Consider the following 23,517-nt stretch of genomic DNA (forward strand, 5'->3'; position numbering starts at 1 on the left):
TCACTTTTTCAATGTAGTCTCTTCGATTTAGAATGACTGTCAAGCATCCTTTGTCTGCAGGTAGGATAACAATATTTTTATGTTTTTTAGTCTTTTCAATGCTTCCCTTTCTTGTGTATTGAGTGTGTTTCCTTTTCGTCTGTTTAATGTTGGTGCGACTACCTGTCTGATAGTTTGCTGGGTTTCTTCTGCGAGTTGGTTGTCTTTGTGTTGTTCTAACGCTGCTAAGAAATCTTTCTTGTCCACATCCTGGCAGTTGTAATTTAATCCTTTTTATTAAGACTGCTTTTTCGGTATCTGTTAAGAGTTGGTCAGATAAGGTTTTTGTTTTAACCATGCTTCTGTGTTGTCTCAGTGTTGTTATTTTGTGTATGTTTGTCTAATTTTCTCTGCAGCTCTAGTTTTTTTTTCATTTTCTGTGTTTATTGCTGTCTAATATCTATGGCTTGTTGTACTGTGTCTATCCATTCATTGTCTGTTGCATGAGTGAGTAAAGATTTTTGGTGCAGAATTTCCTGATTGTATTTACGGAGTCTGTTATGGGCATCATGAATCATTTGTCTAAGCATTCTGCTCTGCTATTCTTTTGGCTAGTAAATACAAAGGGAGGTTTGTATTTAAGACATTTTAGGTTGTACCTGTTTTCTTAGGCATTCATGCAGAAAGTACAGCTCTTTGAGGTGGCACTCTGTCGGATGGCATTCGTTTCCCATTTTCGGGCCAGTTTTAGCGTATTGCACCCATGGGTCTTTAATGATTTTTTTTGAGAAGATTTGTAGCTCAGGTTGAGGTTCTGGATATAGGTTTGCTCACTGAGCTGGAAACTATACTTCCAGCCGTTTCATCACCATACTAAATAACATCTTCAGTGGGCCTCTGGGCGAACCACTGCTGATAATTCCTGCTTTCTATTTACATGTTTGGGTTTCTTTGGATTGCTGATGTCATTTCTTGTTCTATTTTTCAGGGGTGGTAGATGGGGTCTAAGTCACTGTGCTTGTTGATAGAGTTCCACTTGGAATGTCATGTTTCTAGGAATTCTCGTGTGTGTCTGTTTGGCTCGTCCTAGGATGGATGAGTTGTCCCAGTTGAAATGGTGTCTTTTCTTGTCAGTATATAAGGATACTACAGCGAACAGCCAATGGGGAACTTCAAACCAGTGTCTACAGGACAACACCACATATGAACAAAATATTGAACTACAGAAGCAATCATCCCAACATCCACAAATGAAGCTGCATCAGAACATTATTTCAATGACACACTGCAGCATAGAGGAACTACGCAGAGCAAAAGAAAATCATCTATTCCGTGTATTCAAAAAGAATGGGTACCCAATGAACACTTTCGACTGTCTCAGTAACAAATCCAAATAAGCAAACCAAACCGGTCCAGAAACCCAAGCCACTATCCCCTACATGAAAGACATCTCTGAAATGATTGGCAGACTACTTAGACCCCTTGCTATCATGGTAGCCCACAAACCCACCAATATAGCAGCTAATGAACTTGAAAGCCCCCATACAGACATCAAGCAAAACTAATATCATTTACAAAATACCTTGCAATAACTGTAACAAACACTACATTGGACAAAGAAGCCAAAAACCAGCCACCAGGATATATGAACATCAACGAGTCACAAATGACATGACCCTCTCTCACTAGTATCCTTACATACAGATAAGGGAGGACACCACTTCGACTGGGACAACACATCCATCCTAAGACAAGCCAAACAGACACCACGAGAATTCCTAGAAGCATGGCATTCCAACCGGAACACCCTCAACAAACACATTGAGTTAGACCCCATCTACCACCCCCTGAGAAAAAGTACAGGATATGACATCACAACACATAACATCACCAACCCAAAGAAATCCAAGCATATAAATAGAAAGCAGGAAACATCAGCAGTGCTTCACCCAGAGGCCCACTAAAGATGTTATAGTTTGGTGATGAAACATCTTGAAATGAAACTTCCAGCTCAGCAAGTAAACCTCCATCCAGAATGTCAACCTGAGCTACCAATCTTCAAAAAACTCACTAATGAGGCTCATTTGTGACGAGGCCTTTAAATAATATCCCGTCATTGCTGCTCATCACTGCCCGTGAGAAACCCATCATGGCACTCAACAAAGGCATGAAAGGTAGTGAGATCCTTCTTCAAGATGACCATAAAGAATAGGTTGTTCGGCCCTTTGAGCCAGCTCTGCCATTCTGTGGGTTGATAGCTGATCTGATATTCCTCAGTCACTTTTTCTTGTCTTCTTGTACTAATCAATAATCTATGTATCCCAATGTTAAATATACACAAAACTCTTCTTGCCACAGAGCTGTGAGAGCAATTCCAAAGATACCCAGTCATTTAAAAGAGTAGTTCCACCTCCTTAATTTGGCATCCCAATATTTTGAGACTATGTCTTCTGCTCTTTGGACCCTCCAATGAGACATCCCTTTAAAAATCGTAAGTTTCCACGAGAACACCTCTCCTTATAAACTTTAGACTTGCTGTCTTCTGACTCTGCCACACATCTTTGCCATATCCTACATCACTCAGGCCTCAATAAGATTCTGACCTAAACTTGTGTGTTCAAATTTGTTTTAATTCCCATTTGTGACATTCCTCTCCACGTTCCTCCAAAAAGATATTCACTTTGCCACTTCTAAGTTGTCAAGAGTGTGGTTCTGGAAAAGCAAGCAGGTCAGGCAGCATCTGAGGAGCAGGAGATTTTGACATTTTGGGCAAGAGCCCTTCATCAGGAATGTTGTAGTTCTAACTTGTTCCTGTTGATTTTGATAATCATTCTATCTGTCATCTTGACGTCATTTGGTATCTCACTAAATTATCAAGTTTTGCATAAGTTGCAAAATCGTAAACTGACAAAGGCAGGCGATGGGTTAGTAGTATTATTGCTGGAGCTTTAACTCCGAGGCCTAGATAATGTTCTAGGGACTCATGTTCGAATCTTGCCAGAGCACACAGTGGAATTTTAATTCAATAAGTAGTTGATAAATATGTCTAATCCATGAATCCATTGCTGATGTTCAGGGAAAAACCCATATGGTTTACATGTGATTCCAGGTCCACAGTTACATATTTATTGTCCTCTGGGATGGATAACAAATGCTACCTAGCCAGCGATGTGCTCATCCTGTGAATGAATAAAAAAAAATTCCCAAGTCCTGATCATCCATTTGTAACAAGCCCTTTGATTATTGGATATTGCTATCCAGTTAGAAAAATGGCTATTCACCAATACTGTTATCCCTTAATGAATTCTGTAAGCAAGTTAACATCCCACCTTTAATCCAATGTGCTTTTGTTTGGAACATATATTTGTTATGAGGTTGTGCTGCTATAACGAGCGTTGCATGTGTGTGAATTGGCTATAATGCTGTTGATAAATTGTGGATGTTTGGTTAATGTGAACTTTCTACTAAATGGGTATAAATTTTTTTCTATTAGCAATCATCTGCAGTGCAATTTTCTGTAATAGTTTTCCATGGCACGATTTGTTTGTAGCACAAAATTGCAGAAGAACACAACCATCGCATTAAAGCAGAATGACTGGCACTTCATTAAGTCCTGTTTGGAAACCTAGATATAAAATATCAGTCCTGACTTCAACATTTTCCCAATGAACTTTGTCAAATTTTTTTGCCTTTTTCATAATTCTGCATTTTAATATGCTTTTTGAAATGAAAATTTATTTTCTGTTTAGGATAATATAAATCCTGTCTTAGAATAATTTGTTAGTTTTCACAATATTCTGTTAGATTGACTTGTTTCATGACTGTTACTTGTTTTGAATACAGATGGCACATCTATCGTTCTCTGACATCACACCCTAATCTGGGGGAGGTAATGGTCAAGTTTTGTTGTCTTTGCCACCCTTACCTTAGCAACCTATGATTCATCCTATCTGATCCAAGCATTTTTGTATTCTTTCATCATTCACAGGATGAGGGCATCACTGGCTAGGCCAGCATTTATTGCCATTCCTTATTGTCGAGAGAGTAGTTAAGAGTCAACCATATTGCTGTGGATTTGGAATCACATGTAGCCCAACTGGGTAAGGATGGCAGTTTCCATTCCTAAAGGACATTACTGAACCAGGTGGATTTTTCTGACAAACGACAATGAATTTATAGTCAACATTTGACTCTTAATTTCAGATATTTATTGAATTCAAATTCCACCATCCAGCGTGACTGCTTTCGAACCTGTGTCCTCAGGATACAGAAATTTGGACCCAATCAGGACAACCAGTACCTACACACTTTTTCCTCATTCCTGAAGAAGGGCTTATGCCTGAAACGTCAATTCTTCTGTTCCTTGGATGCTGCCTGACCTGCTGCGCTTTTCCAGCAACACATTTTCAGCTCTTCAGGATACTATCTGGGTCTCTGGGTTAACAGGCCAGAAATAATATCACTAGGCCATTGCTTTCCAGTTGCTTGTTTTGAATAATGCCAACCTATTCAGCATCTCCCTTTTATAATCTGAGCCAAATTCATTGCTCCCTTTCCTCTGCAGTGACATTTAGCTTCAAATTCCATTTGTGGAGCAAGATCAGGAGGGGAAGGTGGGAAAATAAGTTTTCTGTACCTTAATCACGGCTTTTATAAGATTTCACTATTTGCCCGAATCAATGTTGCTACTTTCAGATACTTGCCCTTTTGAAGGTAAAGCTTACTTAAAATCCTGTTTCTTTCCATGCAGTTTTGCAGGGGTAGATTTTCTCATGAAAAACTAGTTAATGACAAGACTTTAATTTTTGAGAATGGATGCAAAATAGCATGTGTATCATCTGCATATTTTCCTACGTGTAAGGTTTCATGTTTTGTCACAATATGTTTGCATTTAATTAATGCATGGCCCTGTACATTTTCCTGCAGTGCTTCCCAAACTCCATTCCCACAAAACTTCATTTTAACACTTGAAAATTCACGTGACTCCACCCCACTGCTGCACTAGCAAAACCAAAGCAATAAGAATGGCACATTTGTAACCTTAAATTTGTAGTTCAGGTGCATGTGTAGATCAAGTTGTTCAGGTTTTTCACATGTATATAACTTACAAAAAATATTACTTTTTACAAGGTATTTTGAAAGTAATTGTATAGGTCTTGGGTGAGCTCTCTATACTCCCTGCACCCCCAAGTCCTCAGTCATACAGCATAGAAACAAGCCCTTTGGACCAACATTTCCATGCAAAGCAGGTTTCCTCAACTGAACTCTCCCATTTGCCAAATCCCTCTTAAACCTTTTCTATTCATATACCTGTCCAAATATCTTTCACATTTTGTAATTAAGAATATAAGAACTCTGAGCAGGAGTAGGCCACCTGGTCCTTTGCGCCTGACCTTTTTGTAGCCTCAGCTCCACTTAGTCCACCTCTCCCCATAATCCTCAATCTTTTTTTGAACTGTAAAGGAATTATCTAGCTTATCTTTGAAAACCTACTACTTCACTAGGCAGGGAATTCCATAGATTCACATGGGTGAAGACGTTCATTCTCAATTCAGTCTAAACCTGCTCGCCCTAATTTTGAGGCAATGCCCTCGTGCCCCAGGTTCACCTGGCAGTGGAAACGTCCTCTCTACTTCTATCTTATCTATTCCTTTCATAACTTTGTTTGTATAAATCCCCCCCCATTCTTCTAATTATATTCCAATGAATATAATTCCCAGCCTCATAAGCCAAACCACTCAACTCTGGAATCAACCTAATGAAATTCCTGGAGTTTGCACATTCTCCCCGAGTCTGCGTGGGTGCTCCAGTTTCCTCCCACAGTCCAAAGACGTGCAGGGTAGGTGAATTGGCTATGCTAAATTGCCCATAGGTTAGGTGTGTTAGTCAGAGGGAAATGGGTCTGGGTGGGTTACTCTTCGGAGGGTCGGTGTGGACTTGCTGGGCCGAAGGGCCTGTTTCCACACTGCAGAGAATCTAATATAATCTAGTGCTAGTACATCCTTTCTCAAGTAGCCATAGAATCAGTGTGAAAACAGATCCTTCGGCTCAAGTCCACACTGACCCTCCGAAGAGTAACCAACCAGACCCATTCCCCTACTCTCTTACTGTGCATTTATCCCAGACTCGTGTATCTAACCGACACATCCCTGAACACTATGGGCAATTTACCATTGCCAATTCACCTAAACTGCACATCTTTGGATTGTGGGAGGAAACGGAAGCACCCGGAGGAAACCCACAGACACAGGAAGAACATGCAAACTCCACACAGACGGTCACCCAAGGCTGGAATTGAACCTGAGTCCGTGGCGTTGTGTCACAGCAGTACTAAGACTGAGCCACCGTGCAGCCCCAAAGTAAGGAGACCAAAACTGTATACAGTACTCCAGATATAGCCTCACTAGCACCCTATACAACTGTAACATAACATCTCTGCTTTTAAACTGAATCCCTTTCGCAAGAAATATCCAGGGATGTCAGACTACTCTGAAGGACGGACAGGGAGGTAAAGGACGTGATGTAACTCTAATATTTTAAGGATGACATCAGGGCGGTAGTGGGACATGTTCTTGGTTCTATGGAGGTTGAATCTATTTGGGTAGAAATTAGAAATTCAAAGTAAAACTCACTGATAGGTGTAGTGCGTCAGCCAGCAAAACGTAACATCACATTGCGGTGAGCAATAAACAGAGATAACTAATACCTGCTTTTAAATAAAAAGTACAGCAGTTATCATGGGAGAATTTAATCTACATGTCAATTGCTCAAACCAGGTCAATCAGGGTAGCCTTGAGGAGAAGCTCATTGAATGTATTTGCAATAGTTTTCTTTAACAGGTATGTCGTGAAACTGATGAGGGAGCAAGCCAATTTGCACGCGGCTTGGATAGTAATCCAGAGATTATAAACACTTTAGGACCTCTTCCTTTAATTTTGTTCCTAGTGCTTGATAATCCTTCCTTTCCTTGCCCATGTTGCTTGTCCCAACATGGACCACAATAACTGGATGCTTTTCCTCTCGCTCCAGAATCCTTGTACCATTGTATCTTTCTCATTGTAATGGTGCCCGTCTGTGCCACTACCTCTGGCAGCTTGTTCCCTACATGCATCCGTGTGTAAAAATTGATCATCAGGTCCCCAGTCTTTTCCCCCCGCTCCTTTTTAAACCTGTTTTGAACTTCCCTACGCTAGCAAAAAGATTTTTAGCTATTCACCTTATCTATCCCCTCGTGATTTTATAACCTCTATAAGATCACCTATCAGGCTTCCAGGAAAAATGCTCCAGCCTATCCAGCCTCTCCCTTTCACTCAAACTCCAGCCCTGGCACCATCATTTTAAATTGTTTTTGCACCTTTTCCAGTTTAAAAACATCCTTCCTATTGGCAGGGTGATCAGAATTGTATGCAGTACTCCAAGTGTGGCATTTCCAGTGTCTTGTGATGTACCATCCCAACTCCTATACTCAATGTTGTGACCACTGAAAGTAAGCATGCCAAATTATTTCAGTTAGCATTTCTCTTTTTCTATCACCATTGTGCATATACACACCCTGCTAACATTAAATACTCTTCCCCCACTCCCATTTACTGGAACTCCCCATCTCAATGCTTAGTGTTTCCTGTTTCCAACCCAGTTTTGTGACTCGGTTTTCCCTTTCCACGTTACCTGTACTCCCACACACTCAGTGTACTCACTCACCAGCTCCCCTCCGCTTCCTTCTTTCTTTTGTCTAGTTACTAGTGCTTGTGAAGTAGAGTTGCTCCTTATACAGAATGGCCTGTACGAACAAACTGGCAAGTGTAGGAATACAGGGAAATTTGAATCCACCATTCATTTTCCCCGTTCAGCTCCATGACCACCTTCTCATTTGGTCAGCATCTGAGTTATTCTTCAAACCCATCACATTTCTGCTTCTCTATGGTTCTTAATAAGAAAAACATTGAATACTATTACCTGTGTTTCTCTCTCCATGGGTGCTGCTGATTTTCATTTTCTCCAGGACTTTTATTTTGAGTTACTGAGTTACTTGCTTGCCTGTGCCAAATGATGTACAAACAGCCCAGACCCCCTCAAACTTGCTGTTAAAAGTGACTTCTGATGTTAAAGGGTCTTGTTATTTGCATCAATCTTTGAGTCCAAGTTTGCTCTGTCAAAGCCTTCAGAATGGAAAGTATCCTTAATCCTATTGGCCCTTGCAAACCAGAAATTGGGAATTCTTGATTAATCTATTGACTGACTTGTTACTCTGGCCTCCAGATTGGAGTAGAGAAGAAATTTTGTAATTTTGTTGAAGATGTGGCTCTTTTATGAGAGGTCCAGAGCTTCTTTTGGATTGTTTGCAATAAATCACATTTTTCAATTTGTTCAACTTTAATTTTCAATTCAATTATTATTTATGTATGGTTCATTAGGTTTCAAGTACATTTATTGCAAAAATGATCCAGCTCTTAGAAGAAGCTGTTTCTTTCTCTTCATCCTATACCTGGGGTAGTCAAGGTAATTTATTGTTTCAAATCACGAGGTGTAAGTGTGACAAATTGAAACTGCATTTTCTGTTTGCACCCATAGTGGGGGATAGTATAGATTTGATTTTGTAAGCAAAAACACCTGATTTTTTTTTCTCAAGTATTGACTCCATCCATATTCCTGCCAAGTCTCTAGTTACATCGCTACATTATTCCTAGGCTCAAATATTCCAATGTGCACCTCGGAGGTCTCCCATATTTTACCGTAAACTTGAGGACACCAAAACTCTCTACTGTCTGTGCCTTAGCTTCCTCTTTCACCTCTGTTTGCTGACCTAATATGTCCCTGTGAAGTAGTGTGTAGGTTTTGAAATTTTCATTCTTTATGGCCTTGCTGCTACTTATCATTGTAGTCTTCTCTAATACACAGCCTGTGAATATCTACTTACTGTAATTTTGCACTGTTGTGCATTTCCATTTACGTCTTTTTGGCATTGGTGACCATGCCATTGGTTATCTAGGTCCAGGTTCTGGAATTCCATCGCTATCTGTGTCTTTCTCTTTTCAACCATTGCTTAAAATCTACTACTGAGTTTTCAATCTGGTATTTCCTTTGTTTGATTTGTCGTGCACTGTTTTCATGTGCTGTGAAAAATGTTGAGATATTTGACTGAGTGCTTTTGCTTATCTTTCAAAAAGGAGTGTCGGATAGCACATCCAGTAGTCAAGTGTACATACTGCAGAACTGAATTCCAACAAGAAAGGTACAGTAATAATGAAATGTTTTCATTTAGTTCTGTGATTATTTGAAATCTTAACCTTCTCTGAATTATGGATTTCTTATTTTGTGCAGCAAAACCAACACAATATGCAAGAAATGTGCACAAAATGTGAAGCAGTTTGGAACAGTAAGTTGAAGTGGTGTTTTGTGACATTTTAATAACACAATTGCGTTAGAATTATCTGATACTAAATTTTGTTATTGGGACAATTATTAATATTTTAGTATTAGTAGTCAAATTTCTACTGATAAATAATTTAGGTACTGCAGTACTGCTGTTACCCAGCTTCTGAGTTTGAGCACATTGAGCAGGTTAAGCCGATTGTGCGTAGCATCTGTTGCAATTTTTTACTTTAGGATTTGCTTTAATTTGTCTCACTCTTTCATATTATGTCTACAGATTGTGTTCATGCAGCATCAGTCATCTTGCTCAACACATATTGCCTGTAGTAATCATTAGTTAATTTTGCCACCTAAAAACTTAGATGACTTTGGGTATATGGCCGACTGAGGTACTTGAAGGTTACTTTTGTCTGCATTTCATAAAATGGGATGTTGGAAAGGAATAACTTATTCTGAAGAGTAATGTTCCAACATGTAAGCAGACTAAATTGATGGTTGATTGTCAGGTGAGCCCCTTGCAACTCAAAATAAATTTTCTTTGTACAGACATTTTCAGTGTAAACTCCATGAAGCAAGAACATTTGCTGATAACATTTATGAAATATTTATTTTAAACCTTCATATATGAATGCCTGTCCAAGTGCAATCATCACCTTTTTGCTTTAAACTTGCAATGGGTAATTCTCCAGCTCTTTTGGAGGGAAAAATCTGCAATTCCAACTTGGAGATGGGTATTTGGACAATTCTGGCATACTTGTGTCGATAGTGAAATTGGACGTAATCAAAAGAGATCAATCTGATTTCTGGGTAACCGTACAACCTGACTCTTTTCACTGGTATGGTTCATTAGGTATCAAGTACAGTTGTTGCAAAAATAATTCAGTTCTTGGACGAAACAGTTTCTTTCTCTTCATCCTTTACCTAGGGTAGTCAAGGTAACTTATTGTTTCAAATCACAAGTTAGCTTGAACAATAGAATCAGATGGAAGTGGCTGTGTTTTTCATTTTGTGCAATCAGTGTTGGAAATAGTGCTTCTAATTGGAGCTTGAAGATTTGGGGCTTTTGAGTTTAAACCTCTTGGTGGGCACATCTTGATTCCTAAGATGTACTTTTGCCCTTTTATATAAATGATATATTGAAACAGTGGCACAGTGATTAACACTGCTGCCTCAATGTGCCCGGGACCCAGCTTTAGGTTACTGTCTGTGCGTTTTTTTGCATGTTCTCCCCATGTTTGTTTGGATTTCTGCCAAGTGCTCTGATTTCCTCCCACTGTTCAAAGATGCGCAGGTTAGGTGGGTTAGTCATGCAGAATTGTCCCATCATGTCCAGGGATGTAAAGGTTAGATGGATAAGCTCTGGTAAATGTGATGTTATGGGGAAGGAGTGGGTCTTGGTGTGATACCATTCAGGTTTTTCTGGCTCGATGGGTCGAATGCCCTCTGCACCATAGTGATTCTATGAAACTTTTCTTTTATTGTTTGAGCTAAATTGACTCTGATCGATTAGATCTCCAATGTAGTGGGATGAAATTTCCACCATGGTAGAAGGCAAATTAGGTAGTCCTTTGTTTTACTGTTCAAGTACAGGGATGTGACATTTCAGCCATTTGTCAGATTTCTGATGAAACCTACCTTCAAATTGGCAAGGATCTCTGTTTTATCAGTTGTTAAGAACAAGAGCTGCTGTCATGAATTACCAAAAGTGGAAAATGATAGTGGAGCAGTGACTGGAAGAAAGAGGTGCTCCTTACGAAATAAGTTCTGTTTCTTTTTGACTCAACTGTTGAATATTGCTTAACCTGTTTTCCTAATCATCCTGTTCAGAGATCTTATTACATACTTCTGGAGCAGGTGGGATTTGATACCAATCCAGGGATAGGGACACTACCATTGCACTACAAGGGCCCTTGACTCAGCTGCTGCAGCTTGTGCATTAACAGTTTCTACTGAATCCCAAAGAACTGGACTCTACAGCTGGCCACTGAGACAGAATCAATACTACTTGAAGTCTGGCACAGCAGCATGGAAATGGGAGGACTTGTTAGAAGGTATTCAAAGAGCATTCAGGAGGTAGGCATTAAGTATTCCAATTATTTGGAATTTGAGAGGTCGAGATTTATAGTTAAACAGTTTCCTCAGACATATTTCTGTTTCTGAAGTGAGTAACTTAAGTCAGGAAATATCCCAACTTGGTAGACCTGCTTCAGTGAAATTGCTTTGTCAGAAACAACTTTTTTGTTTTTGTAGAGCTAGGTCTGCTACATCCAGAAGCAGATTGGAAGTAGCCACAGGAGTGGCTGGTTAAAATGCCAGGTTCTCTGGGATTTTATTGCAGTTATTTCCTTGTAGCTTATTCCGTGCACCCTTGCCCCACAAAGTCTTTTCCCGTCCACTCTCTAAGCCACTTAAAAGAAAACTTGTACTCTGAAAACCCCTAATGCCTTCAGTGCCAATTCATTTCAATTCTCAGTTCAATCTTCTACAGCCCAATTAACTTTGCAGCTGTAAACTCTTCATATCTATTTAGCTTGTCACTTACAGGTTTACAATTTCATAGAATAATACAGCGCAGAACAGACCATTCGGCTCTAGGTCTTGCGCAGACCTGTGGACTTTTCTCAGCTCATCCCCCTACACTATCCCAAAATCATCCATGAGCTTATCTAAGATTTGTTTAAATCTCCCTAATATGGCTGAGTTGACTACCTTAGCAGGACATTCCACACCCTTATCACTTTGTGTGTAAAGAAATTGTCTCTGACATCAGTCTTAAATCTATCACCCCTCAATTTGTAGTTATGCCCTTCCGTACAAGCTGACATCATCATCCTAGGAAAAAGTCTTTCTCTGTCTACCCTATCTGATCCACTTGTATGTCTCTATCAAGTCCCCCCCCCCCTTAGCTGCCTTCTTTCCAATGAAAAAAGACCCAAGTGTCTCAGTCTTTCCTCATAAGACCTTCCCTCCAGACCAGGCAACATCCTGGTAAATCTCTCTGCACCTTTTCCAATGCTTCCACGTCCTTTTTGTAATGGGGCTTCCAGAACTGTACACAATATTCCAAGTATGGCTGTACCAGCATTTTGTATTGTTGCAGCATGATATTGTGGTTCCAGAACTCAATCCCTCTACCAATGAAACATAACACACCGTATGCCTTCTTAACAGCACTATCCGCCCAGGATACCTGAAGAGCTTGGCTAGGGGGAATAGCAAGCTTTGGAGTACAGGTCTTCAGACCATTGCCAGAATGTTGTCGATTCCATAGCCTTTGCAGCTTTCAGGGATCTATGCACATGGACTCCAAGATCCCTCTGCATATCCACACTACCAAGAACCCTTCCATTGACCAAGTACTCTGCCATCCTGTTATTCTTCCCAAAGTGCATCACCTCACATTTAGCTGCCTTGAACTCCATTTGCCACCTCTCAGCCCAATTCTGCAGTTTATCCAAATCCCCCTGCAACCTGTAACATTCTTCCAAACTGTCCGCTACTCCTCGACTTTAGTGTCGTCTGCAAATTTATTAATCCATCCGCCTATGCCTGCGTCTAAGTCATTTATTAAAATGACTAACAGCAGTGGTCCCAAAACAGATCCTTGTAGAACACCACTAGTAACTGGGCTTCAGACTGAATATTTTCCATCAATCACCACTCTCTGCCTCCTTCCAGAAAGCCAGTTTCTAATCCAAACTGCGAAATCGCCCTCAATTCCATGCCTCTGCATTTTCTCTATCAGCCTACCATGTGGAACCTTATCAAAGGCTTTGTTGAAGTCCAGGTATACCACGTCAACTGCCCTACCCTCATCTATATGCTTGGCCACCTTCTCAAAAAGCTCAATAGATTTGTGAGACATGACCTGCCCTTGACGAAACCATGTTGACTATCTGAAATCAAGTTGTTGCTTGCTGGATGAATATAAATCTTATCTCTCATAATCTTTTCCAAAATCTTTCCAACAACAGAAGTAAGGCTCACTGGTCTATAATTACCAGGGTCATCTCTGCTGCCCTTCTTGAACAAGCGCACAACATTTGCAATCCTCCAGTCCTCGGGTACTAAACCTGTAGACAATGATGACTCAAATGTCAAAAGCAAAGGCTCTGCTATCTCCTAGCTTCCCAGAGAATCCTCCTATCAATCCCATTTGGCCCAGGAGACTTGTCTACTTTCACTCCTTCTAGAATTGATAACACCATGCATAACTAACAGGTGTTTTTGGGGAAACAAAAGTGATATAGGGTTTTTGAAACAATTCCATATACTTTCATTATTATAAAAATGATACTAAAATTCTTAGTCAACATTAATATAGACTTATTGTTTTGAGTTTATGAAGGGAGTTAGGCATGAGTGTCTTCTGCTTAATCCTGAGAACACAAAGGATGGTGCAGGAAGAGTTTGTGATGCAACTAAATCATGTATGCCATAGAATATAGTATCTCAGGCATGCAGGTGACAAAATACTTAAGCCTGTAGAAAAGATGAGCATGTGGCTCTCACAGGTCCTTTTGGACTTGGTAAATAAGTGAAACTTAAACTCAAATTTGCATTACAAAATTCAAGATCGAGGTAGTGGAAGTCTTCAAATACTTAACATAGATTTAATATCATAATTACAATATAAATAAACGACTATATCTGGGTTAAATTAGTTGCAGCATGAGGAGTGACAAGCACCTTTTCGTATAAAGAAAACAAAAATAACTGAGTACTGAAGATCTGAGCAAAACACATTGCTGGAGAAGCGCAGGTCATCAGCATCTGTCGGGAGAAAACAGTGGATTGGAAAATGGTTGGAGGCACCAAATACTGCAAAGGCTATGGACTCGACAACATTCTGGCAATGGTCTGAAGACCTGTACTCCAAAGCTTGCTATTTCCCCCTAGCCAAGCTCTTCAGGTATAGTTACAACACTGACATTTACCTGGCAAAGTGGAAATTTGCCCAAGTATTTGCAGGCAGGAAATGTATAACCTGTCCAATTACTGCCCCATCAATAAAGTGATGGGAGGTATCATCAAAAATGTTACCCAGCAGCATCTTCCCAGCAATAACCTGCTCATTGACGCCCAGTTTGCATTCTTCTAGAGCCATTCAGGTCCTGACCTCATTGCAGCCTTGGTTCAAACATGGACAAAAGAGCTCAATTCCAAAGATCACATGAGTGTGACAATTAACATCAATGTCATGTTTGATCGAATGTGGTATTAAGGAGCCCTAGCAAATTCGGTGGTTGGTCATACCTGCCACGTAGGAAGATGGTCATTGTCATTGGAGGTCAGTCATCTCAGCTCCAGGACATCTCTGCAGAAATTCGTCAGGGTAGTGTTCTTGGCCCAACCATCTTCTGTTGCTTCATCAATGACCTTCCCTCCAAGTCAGAAGGGGAAATGTTTGCAGATGATTGCACAATGTTCAGCACCACAAAGAAGTCCATGTTCAAATGCAACAAGGTATGGACAATAAATGGGCTTGGGCTGAGAAGTGGCAGTTAACATTTGTGCGACATGAATGCCAAGCCTTTATAGAGCCATAATCCCCACAGTGTGAAAGCAAGCCCTTCAGCCCAACAAGTCCACACCGAACCTCAGAAGAGCAACCACCCAGACTCATTGCCCTAATCTATTATTCTACACTTACCCCTGACTCATGCACCGAACCTCCACTTCCCTGAACACTGTGTGGGTAAATTAGCATGACCAATTCGCCTAACCCGCTCATTTTTGGATTTTGGGAGGAAACCGGAGCACCCGGAGGAAACTATAGACACTGAAGACTGTGCAAACTCCACACAGACAGTCACCCAAGGCTGGAATTGAACCCAGCTCCCTGCTGTGAGGCATCACTGTTAGATTACTGTTAGCAGCTATTCGATTACTATCTGACTTGAGACAATCTAACCACCTTGAAATACAATAGCACTGTCAACATCCTGGCATTACCAGTGCCTGGAAACTCAACTGGTCCTGCTACATGAACACAGTGGCTACAAGGGCAGCTCAGAGGGTAAGAATACGATGAGTCACCTAACTTCTCAAAGCAGTCTACCATCTATATGCACCATCAGAAGTGTGATGGATTACTGCTCACTAGTCTGGATGATTGCAGCTCCAATAATGCTAAAGAAGCTGACACCCTCCAGAACTTGATTGCCACTGCATCTGCAAACATCCACTCCCTCCCCCATTGCCCATTTGCAGCAGTGTGTACTATCTACAGGATGCACTGAGAAATTCACCAAAGATACTTGCCTTGTATTTTTCAAACCCATGGCCACTTCCATCTAGAAAGACAGGGCAGCAGATATATGGGAACACCACCATTTTTAAGTTCCCCTCCAGGACACTCACCATCCTGGCAAAGAAATACATTGCCATTTTTTTCGATGTTATTGGGTTAAAATCCTGGAAATCCCTCCCTAATGGTAATGTCAACCCACGGAAGGTTGACTGCAGCAATTCAAGAAGGTAGCTATCCTCCATCTTAAGGGCAGCAAACTATTGACAAGTATTGGCCATCCAGTGACACCCATGTCGTATGAGTGATTTTATTTGATGAAAAAAAGCCTTGTTCCAATTGGATGCAGTATATACCATACTAATCTGCACCATATTCTGAAGATGTTTTTTCGGCGATTGGAGAGGGAGTTTAAAAAGAAACATATACGGATGATATCAGATGAACAGGATTCTTTCCTGTTTTGGAAACAAAAGACTGAGGAGAGGCAAAAATCACAAATTGAGGGGCTTTGTAGGGTAAACATACTGTTTTACTTTCAAATGTCAAAACTAGAACCATTGATATAAAATAGACAGCAATAAATCAGGGGATTCAAAAAAAAATCTTTAATCATGTAATGGGGCTTATGTGATTGATGTGAAGAGCATCAATGCTTTCAAAGGAGGGTTGTACAAGCATATTAGGGAATAGGTCATGCTGGTAGAATTAGATTAAAAAAGGAAGACTTGAGTGAACTGTAACACTGGTACAAAATGATTGGCGGGGTTGAATGTTTTTCTGTGCTTATAATCTATATAAACCATCCAACTTACAATTAGTAACATTTGTCTTTACCTTTCAAATACAATGTAAGGATCTGGCTTTATGATTGGGAGTAACAATAAGGCTGCTTATGATGGGAGTAAATTGGACTGAAACACTTGTGTCCTCGCATGAACAGCTAATGTGGAAATCTGATATGAGACAGTACAAAACAAAGGATATACTCAAAACAGGTGATGAAACAGAGGAACCTGAATGTTTATGTGTAAGAATCATTAAAAGTAGCAGGACTGGTTGAGAAAGCAGTTACATCATGCATTATAGCTGAACTAAGAGGCCAAGGTTCAAGTCACATTTGCTCCAGAGGTGTGTAATAACCTATTTTGGATGGCTTGATTTTAAAAGATACACCCTTGGCCTTTATTAATAGTGCACAGAGTTGAAGAGTGGAGCGGTTATGTTGAAGCCGAATATGATACTAGTTTGGCCTCGGGTTGAATATTCTGCGCGGGCTCAGCACCACACTTGAGGAAGAACGTGAAAACATTGGAAAAATAGCTGTAAAGATTTGAAGTAATAATTTCAGGGATGAATAATTTCTGTTGTGATTAATTGGAGAAGTTTGAAATCTTCCTTGGGAAAGAAATGATTGAGAGAAGATCACATATTCAAAATCATAAGGGGACTGGACAGGATACCTCAGGACAAACTGTTTTCTGGTGTGAAAGCGCCAAGAGCAGAAGGAACATATTTTGAGTACTTGACTTGAGAAGCGAAAGTAGTATGAGGATAAACGAGTTCAACTAGCACATGGTAAGCATGCCGAAATGGGTTAGATTTGTATTTGAAACTGACGAATGTGCAAGGTTCTGAAAAGAAGGCATCTGAATGGCACTCTGGGAAATGCTTATTTAGAGAACTGGTGGAGATGTGATGTTTTGAACAGCTGCTTTTTCTGCTACAATGATTTTACGATTTAACTTCCTGCTTACTTCGCTTTTGTCACACTGGTCTGAAATAGAGAGTGCTGTTTGTTCCAGATGATTAAAACACAAAAAAGTCTGTGGCAGTTTTAAAGTCAGAGTTTTACAACAAGGAGACAGATTTTTGGTCCGAATAGATGTTTTACATTAATCTAGTCCCATTTGCCAGCATTTCACCCATTTCCCTTTTAAACACTTCCTATTCGTACGTCCATCCAGAGCCTTTTAAATGTCGTAGTTTTACCAGTCTCTTCCACTTCCTCTGGTAGCTTGTTTCACACGTGCATCACCCTCTGTGTGAAAAAGTTGCCTCCTAGGTCACTTTAAAATATTTTCCCCCTCCCCTTCAACCTGTGCCCTCTATTCCTGGATTCCCTTACCCTCTGAAAAACACCTTTTGTCGTTAACTCTGTCCATACCCCTTATGATTTTATACTTATGATTCTGTAGTCACCCCTCAGCCTACTACACTCCAGCGCAGATAGCCACACAGCATATTCAACCTCTCCCTTATAGCTCAAACCCTGCAATCCTGTCAACGTCCTTGTAAAACTTTTCAAGTTTAACAATATCTTTCTTATAATAGGGAGACCACAGTTGAATATAGTATTCTAAGCCTGTATTCCTAAGGAAGGGCTTTTGCCCGAACGTTGATTTTACTGCTCCTCGGATGCTGCCTGAACTGCTGTGTTTTTCCAGCACCACTCTAATCTAAACTCTGGTTTCCAGCATCTGCAGTCATTGTTTTTACCTATAGTATTCTAAAACTGGTCTCACCAATGTCTTGTTCAGCCACATAAGGACATCCCAACTCGTATACTGAATGCACTGTCCAGTGAAGGCAAGCATACCATGGTTCACCATCTTGCCTACTTGCGACACCACTTTCAAGGAACCATGCACCTATACTCGGTATTTTTAGTAACACTCCTCAGGATCATATTAAGTGCATAAGTCCTGGCCTGATTGCCTGACCAAAATGCAGCACCTCACATTTACCTAAGTTTAATTCCATCTGTCACTCATATGCTCATCTGAACATGGACCCTTTGTCATCTTACTATCCACAACATCACCGATTTTGGTGTCATCTGCAAACATACCAACCATACCTTGTATATTCACATTGAAATCAATTATATAAATGGTGAAAAGCAACCAATGCCATCCTTGTAGCACACTGTGCTGGTCACAGGTCTGAAAGACAACCCTCCATCACCACCCTCCTACCTTCAAATAAATTTTGTACCCAGTTGGCTCCAATCTCCCTGGATTCTCTGTGAACAAACCTTGTTAAATAGCCTACCATGTGAAACTTTGCCAAAAGCCTTGCTGAATTCCACATAGACAATATCCTCTGCTCTGACTTCTTCAATTTTCTTTGTCACTACTTCAAAAAACTCAATTCTATGTATAACTAATGATGACTACTATTTGCAAGCTACTAACTTGAAAATTTGAGCAATATGTCCATGAATGCAAAAAAACAAAATTTGTTATTGAAGTAAAGCAAATAATCTAGCTTAGAGTAGAAACATGACCTTTGACAGGTTCAGTCCGTTTTGCACAATTTCTTGACTAAAACATTATCTAATCATTTGAGTCTTAATTTTGTGATTTAATAAGAGCTTTTATTTATATAGTGCCTTTGACATAAATCACCCATGGAACTTCACGGGAGCAGTATAAAACAAAATGACATTGAACAGCAAAAGGTAATATTAAGATCGATGACAATTATAAATAGAAGCTGTTATAAGGATCTGACGTAGATTTCTAACCAATGGAATTCGATTTAATACCATCTGTGCTTGGATCACCAGAGGAACTGTGCACATAACAACAGGAACATTATTTTTTCTACTTAGATTCAAACCATGCTACTTTAAATCTTTTTCTTTAAAATTTGTCCACTTCCTTGATCGCTCTTCCGGAATCTGTCTCTGGATATTGTTCTCGAAGTACTTCAGTGTCTGGCCTTCGGACTTTGTTTTTACAAAGTTTTTTTTTGTTGGTATTGCTGACATTATTAGGTAAAGACAATAACTGCAGATGCTGGAAACCAGATTCTGGATTAGTGGGGCTGGAAGAGCACAGCAGTTCAGGTAGTATCCGAGGAGCATCATTCCTGATGAAGGGCTTTTGCCTGAACTGCTGTGCTCTTCCAGCACCACAAATCCAGAGTCTGTGTTTATTACTCGTCCCTAATTACTCTTGAAGGTGGTGATGAGCTGTTGTCTCCAACTGCTGCGTTCAGTGTTTTTTAGGAAATGAGTTTCAAGTTGGCAAAGGAACAGTGCCATGTCAGACAGAAACAGAAATTGCTGGAAAAGCTCAGTAGGTCTGGCAGCATTTGTGAATGGAAATCAGAGTTAAAGTTTTGGGTCAGATGATCCTTCCTCAGATTTACAGAAGGGTCACTGGGCCTGAAACACTAACTTTGATTTCTCTTCACAGATGTTGCCAGACCTGCTGAGCTTTGCCAATAATTTCTGTTTTGATTTTTGATTTACAGCATCCATACGTATTTGGTTTTATTTATTTAGTGCCAAGACAGGTTTGTTTGTGGCTTCAAGGGGAATGTGTAAACAGTGGTGCTCCTATGTGTCTGCTAACCTTGCTCTTCTAGGTGGTAGAAGTTTAGGACTTGGAAGTTTTGGGGAGTCACAGTGAGTTTTCCACAGGATTCTGAGCATCTTTGTCTTCTCTTATAGCAACACTTAGTGGCTGGCTCAAACAATTGATAATCCCTATGATGTTGATTGTGTGGAATTCTAAGTGGTTAATTCCATTAGCTTAGGGGAGTTGGTTGAGTTCTCTTTTGTTGGCAATGTTATTGGCCCAGAACTTGCGTGACATGAATATTACTTGGCACTTGTCAGCCCAAGCCTGAATAATATCCAAGTCTTGCTGAAAATTGACTTTGAATGTTTCTGTATGTGAAGAGTTGCAAATAATGCTGAATGTCACGCAGTCATCCGTGAAAATCTCCATTTCTGGTTTTGTAGTGAAAGGAGGTTATTGAGGCAGCCAAAAATGTTTGGGCCACAACTAAACCACCTTGTGCTGTGTCTGATTTTTTAGCCAACAAAAGTTTTCTGGCCACCTCCAGCTGCTGCAATTCCCACTGTCTTCAATTTTACTGGGGCTCCTTGATTGCTGTATTTTGTCAAATTCTGCCTTGATTTTCAGAGCAGTCACTGTCACCTACTTTCTGCCAGTGAATAGCATTTTGTTTATGTTTGAGCAAACGCTGTGCTGAGGTAATGAGCTGAGTGGCTACGGTAGAACCCAAACTGAGTGAGCAGGTTACTGTTGAGCAAGAACTCTTGTTAGCATTGATGGCCTGTTGCATCACCTTTTTTCCTCACTGAGAATCTAGTGATGAGACCGTATTTGCCCTGCTTACTGTTGACATAACGTACTTGAATAATTTTCCCTGCTGGCTAGTAGATGCTAGTATGACTCTACTGAAATTGTCAAACTAAAGGTACGCGTCTGCACTAGTATGCCTCTGTTTAGAATGGAAGGACCAGTTATTGTCCTCCCAAACCAGATACAGTCTGGCTGTGGACAGATCATGGTATTAATGAGTCTTTTTGTGTTTTATCATATCTTGTACAGCAAAATTTGAAGTTCCCTCCCAACACCTCATTTCGTCTCTCTCAATTGAACTAAAATGAATATTTGAATGCATTTCATATGTTAGTATACTCTTCTTGTATGTTGGTTAATCTGAGGTGCAAAAATGTTAATTTTTAACATTCTTGAAATATTAGAGGTATTTGTGAATAATTATTTGACTCTGACAACATTGGACAATTAAGAAAACTTTATTTTTGATAAGAAAATCATTACTTTGTGTAAATCAGAATGAGAACCTCGAACACAGTAACAATAAAACAAATTTTTAGAGTGGTAGATTGTTTTTGTTTCTTTTAGTCCTTTGCATTGTTGGAATCCACTAAGTATTATTCCACCCTCCTTTATTAAATGCAAATGTACAGCTTTTTTGTAATCGGTGCTCTGTTTATAATGTTAAATTTCATGTTTTGTATTGTTTTCAATGTTTGTAGCCCAAACCCTGTCAATATTGTAACATTATCGCAGCCTTCATTGGTACCAAGTGTCAACGTTGTACAAATTCAGAGAAGAAGTATGGGCCACCACAGACATGTGAACAGTGCAAACAGCAGTGTGCTTTTGATCGAAAAGATGAGAGTCGACGAAAGGTAATGGAAGTGAGCATATATTAATTGGCATTAAAATCAATTTCTCTGATCTACAATTTTTGAAGATGTAGTTCTAAAATAGCAATGTCATATCTGGAAATGGGTTTGGACTTGCAATGTTAAACCATGAATGATATACATACCTGTTCTTCATCAATGTCCTAGTAGTCTTATTGGTAGACTACTAATCCAGAGACCCCAGATTTGATCTGAAAACATGGGATCAGATCCCGTCATGGTAGACGGAGGGATTTATATTCCATTCCATATCTGGAATTAAGAGTCTTGTAATGACTATGAAACTGGTGTCGATTGTCAGAAAAGGCAAGGAAATCTGCCATTCTTATCTGGTGTTGCCTACACGGCTGTCTCCTCTTCCTCCCCCCCCCCCCAGCAATTTGATAAACTCTTAACTGCTCTCTGACCAATAAATGTTGCCCTAGCCACTGATGCACATATCTCATGAATGAATAAAAAGACAAAAATATCAGCAAGTGAATCTGTTTTATTGTATGCCATTCAATAAGTTCTTTTTCATTTTTTTTCTTGAATTAAGTAAAATGTGAATTTTTTTCAGAGCTCATGTGAAATATTTTCAAGATAAGACTGTACAATTTCTGCATTTGGTTGGCTTTGCATTCAAAAACATGACTCGTGCTGTAGATTAAACAGTACTAAATGCTTATGTGTTCTATTTCATGGGCTGTGGAAGTAGCTGGCATGACCAACATTTATTGCTCATGCCTAATTGTTCTTAGGTAGTGACTCATTTAGGCTATTTCAAAGGATACTTAAGAGTTAACTGCATTACTGTGGTTACATTTTTAAAGCAGACTGGCTAAGGACTATAGAATTTCTTCCCAAAAGTGAACTGAATGGGTTTTATTTAAACCACATTAATGTTAGTTTCATGATCACTGATGCAGACTAGTTTTCAATTCCGAAAGTTTTTAATTTAATTTTTAGCCCATCAGCTGCTATGATGGGCTATCAACCTGTGCTTCCAGTTTGAGCCTCTGGTTTGTGAATCAATGATACTACTCTGACTTGTCTACCCATGTAGTAAGCGTTGTACAGTTTAAACAAATTGTTTTTCATCCTTTATATTTTCAAAGTCATTGCAAATGGGGTCACTAGAATGTAAAATACATAATTTGATGTAGATAATCACTTGCTTTTCAGATTTGTTTGAAATCGCTTGTGAACTGTCATCAAGTCATTACCAGGTGGAATACATTATGATCATGGCTGATGTTATAATTGAACGGGTTAGATCCCAGACTGAAATCCTGGTGTGATAGATCAGATTTTGTTTTTCTTTTCCTACCTTTCATTGGAACATGAGCATGCAATGTTGCTGACTGAATCTTAACAAGGAAGCAGAAAGTTATTATGCAAAAGGAATGAAGGTATAATAGAATAAACTATCTAAACATTTTTTTTTGGAAATGTAATCGCATCTGTCTCAGCACGATCACTTTACAATATTAAATACTAGAAAGAGATCTCGATCACATCTATAACGTTGACTTTCAGTTCCTGGTCTTGAGAGTTTAACTTCTTTGATTGTTCACACTACTCAGTTTGACTTTGTCAGCTTCAAATAACTACTTCAGAATGTTACGCAACATTTCTCATCTAAGCCTTTTGCATTATGGAATAACTGATTTTTCAACCTTTTCTCCAAGAGAAATTATTTTACATCTAACATCCATCAGGATTTTTGAAAGCTCAACCAAAAGCTTCCCGAGGTGTATGGGTTTTCCATCTGAGTACAAAAGTACCGCTCTTCTAAATTGAATGCAAACTAATTCTTCCAGTGTTAACTGTCCAATCATAAAACATAGTACATGCCAACAAATTCACATTCTCTCTGTCCATGTATGTCAAGGGGAGAATGAGTTAGCTGGATGGTGTTTTGGACAATTGCACTTGT

General features: G+C 39.7%; 1 protein-coding gene across 5 annotated transcripts in view; it reads left to right on the forward strand.

The window, feature by feature from the left end:
- Nucleotides 1–23,517, forward strand: part of fam76b (family with sequence similarity 76 member B) — a 216,236-nt gene that overhangs the window by 6,768 nt on the left and 185,951 nt on the right. For 2 of the 5 annotated variants that reach the window (XM_060826566.1, XM_060826567.1), the window contains exons 2-4: nt 9,147–9,211; nt 9,301–9,355; nt 21,426–21,581. In XM_060826566.1, the coding sequence (XP_060682549.1) occupies nt 9,147–9,211; nt 9,301–9,355; nt 21,426–21,581 (276 nt within the window). Of the gene's footprint in view, nt 1–9,146; nt 9,212–9,300; nt 9,356–11,308; nt 11,425–18,992; nt 19,065–21,425; nt 21,591–23,517 lie in introns of those variants that run through there. The other 3 variants (XM_060826568.1, XM_060826564.1, XM_060826569.1) reach the window with 3 other exon arrangements.

Source organism: Hemiscyllium ocellatum, chromosome 6, assembly GCF_020745735.1.
Source record: "Hemiscyllium ocellatum isolate sHemOce1 chromosome 6, sHemOce1.pat.X.cur, whole genome shotgun sequence".
Classification (NCBI taxonomy): domain Eukaryota; kingdom Metazoa; phylum Chordata; class Chondrichthyes; order Orectolobiformes; family Hemiscylliidae; genus Hemiscyllium; species Hemiscyllium ocellatum.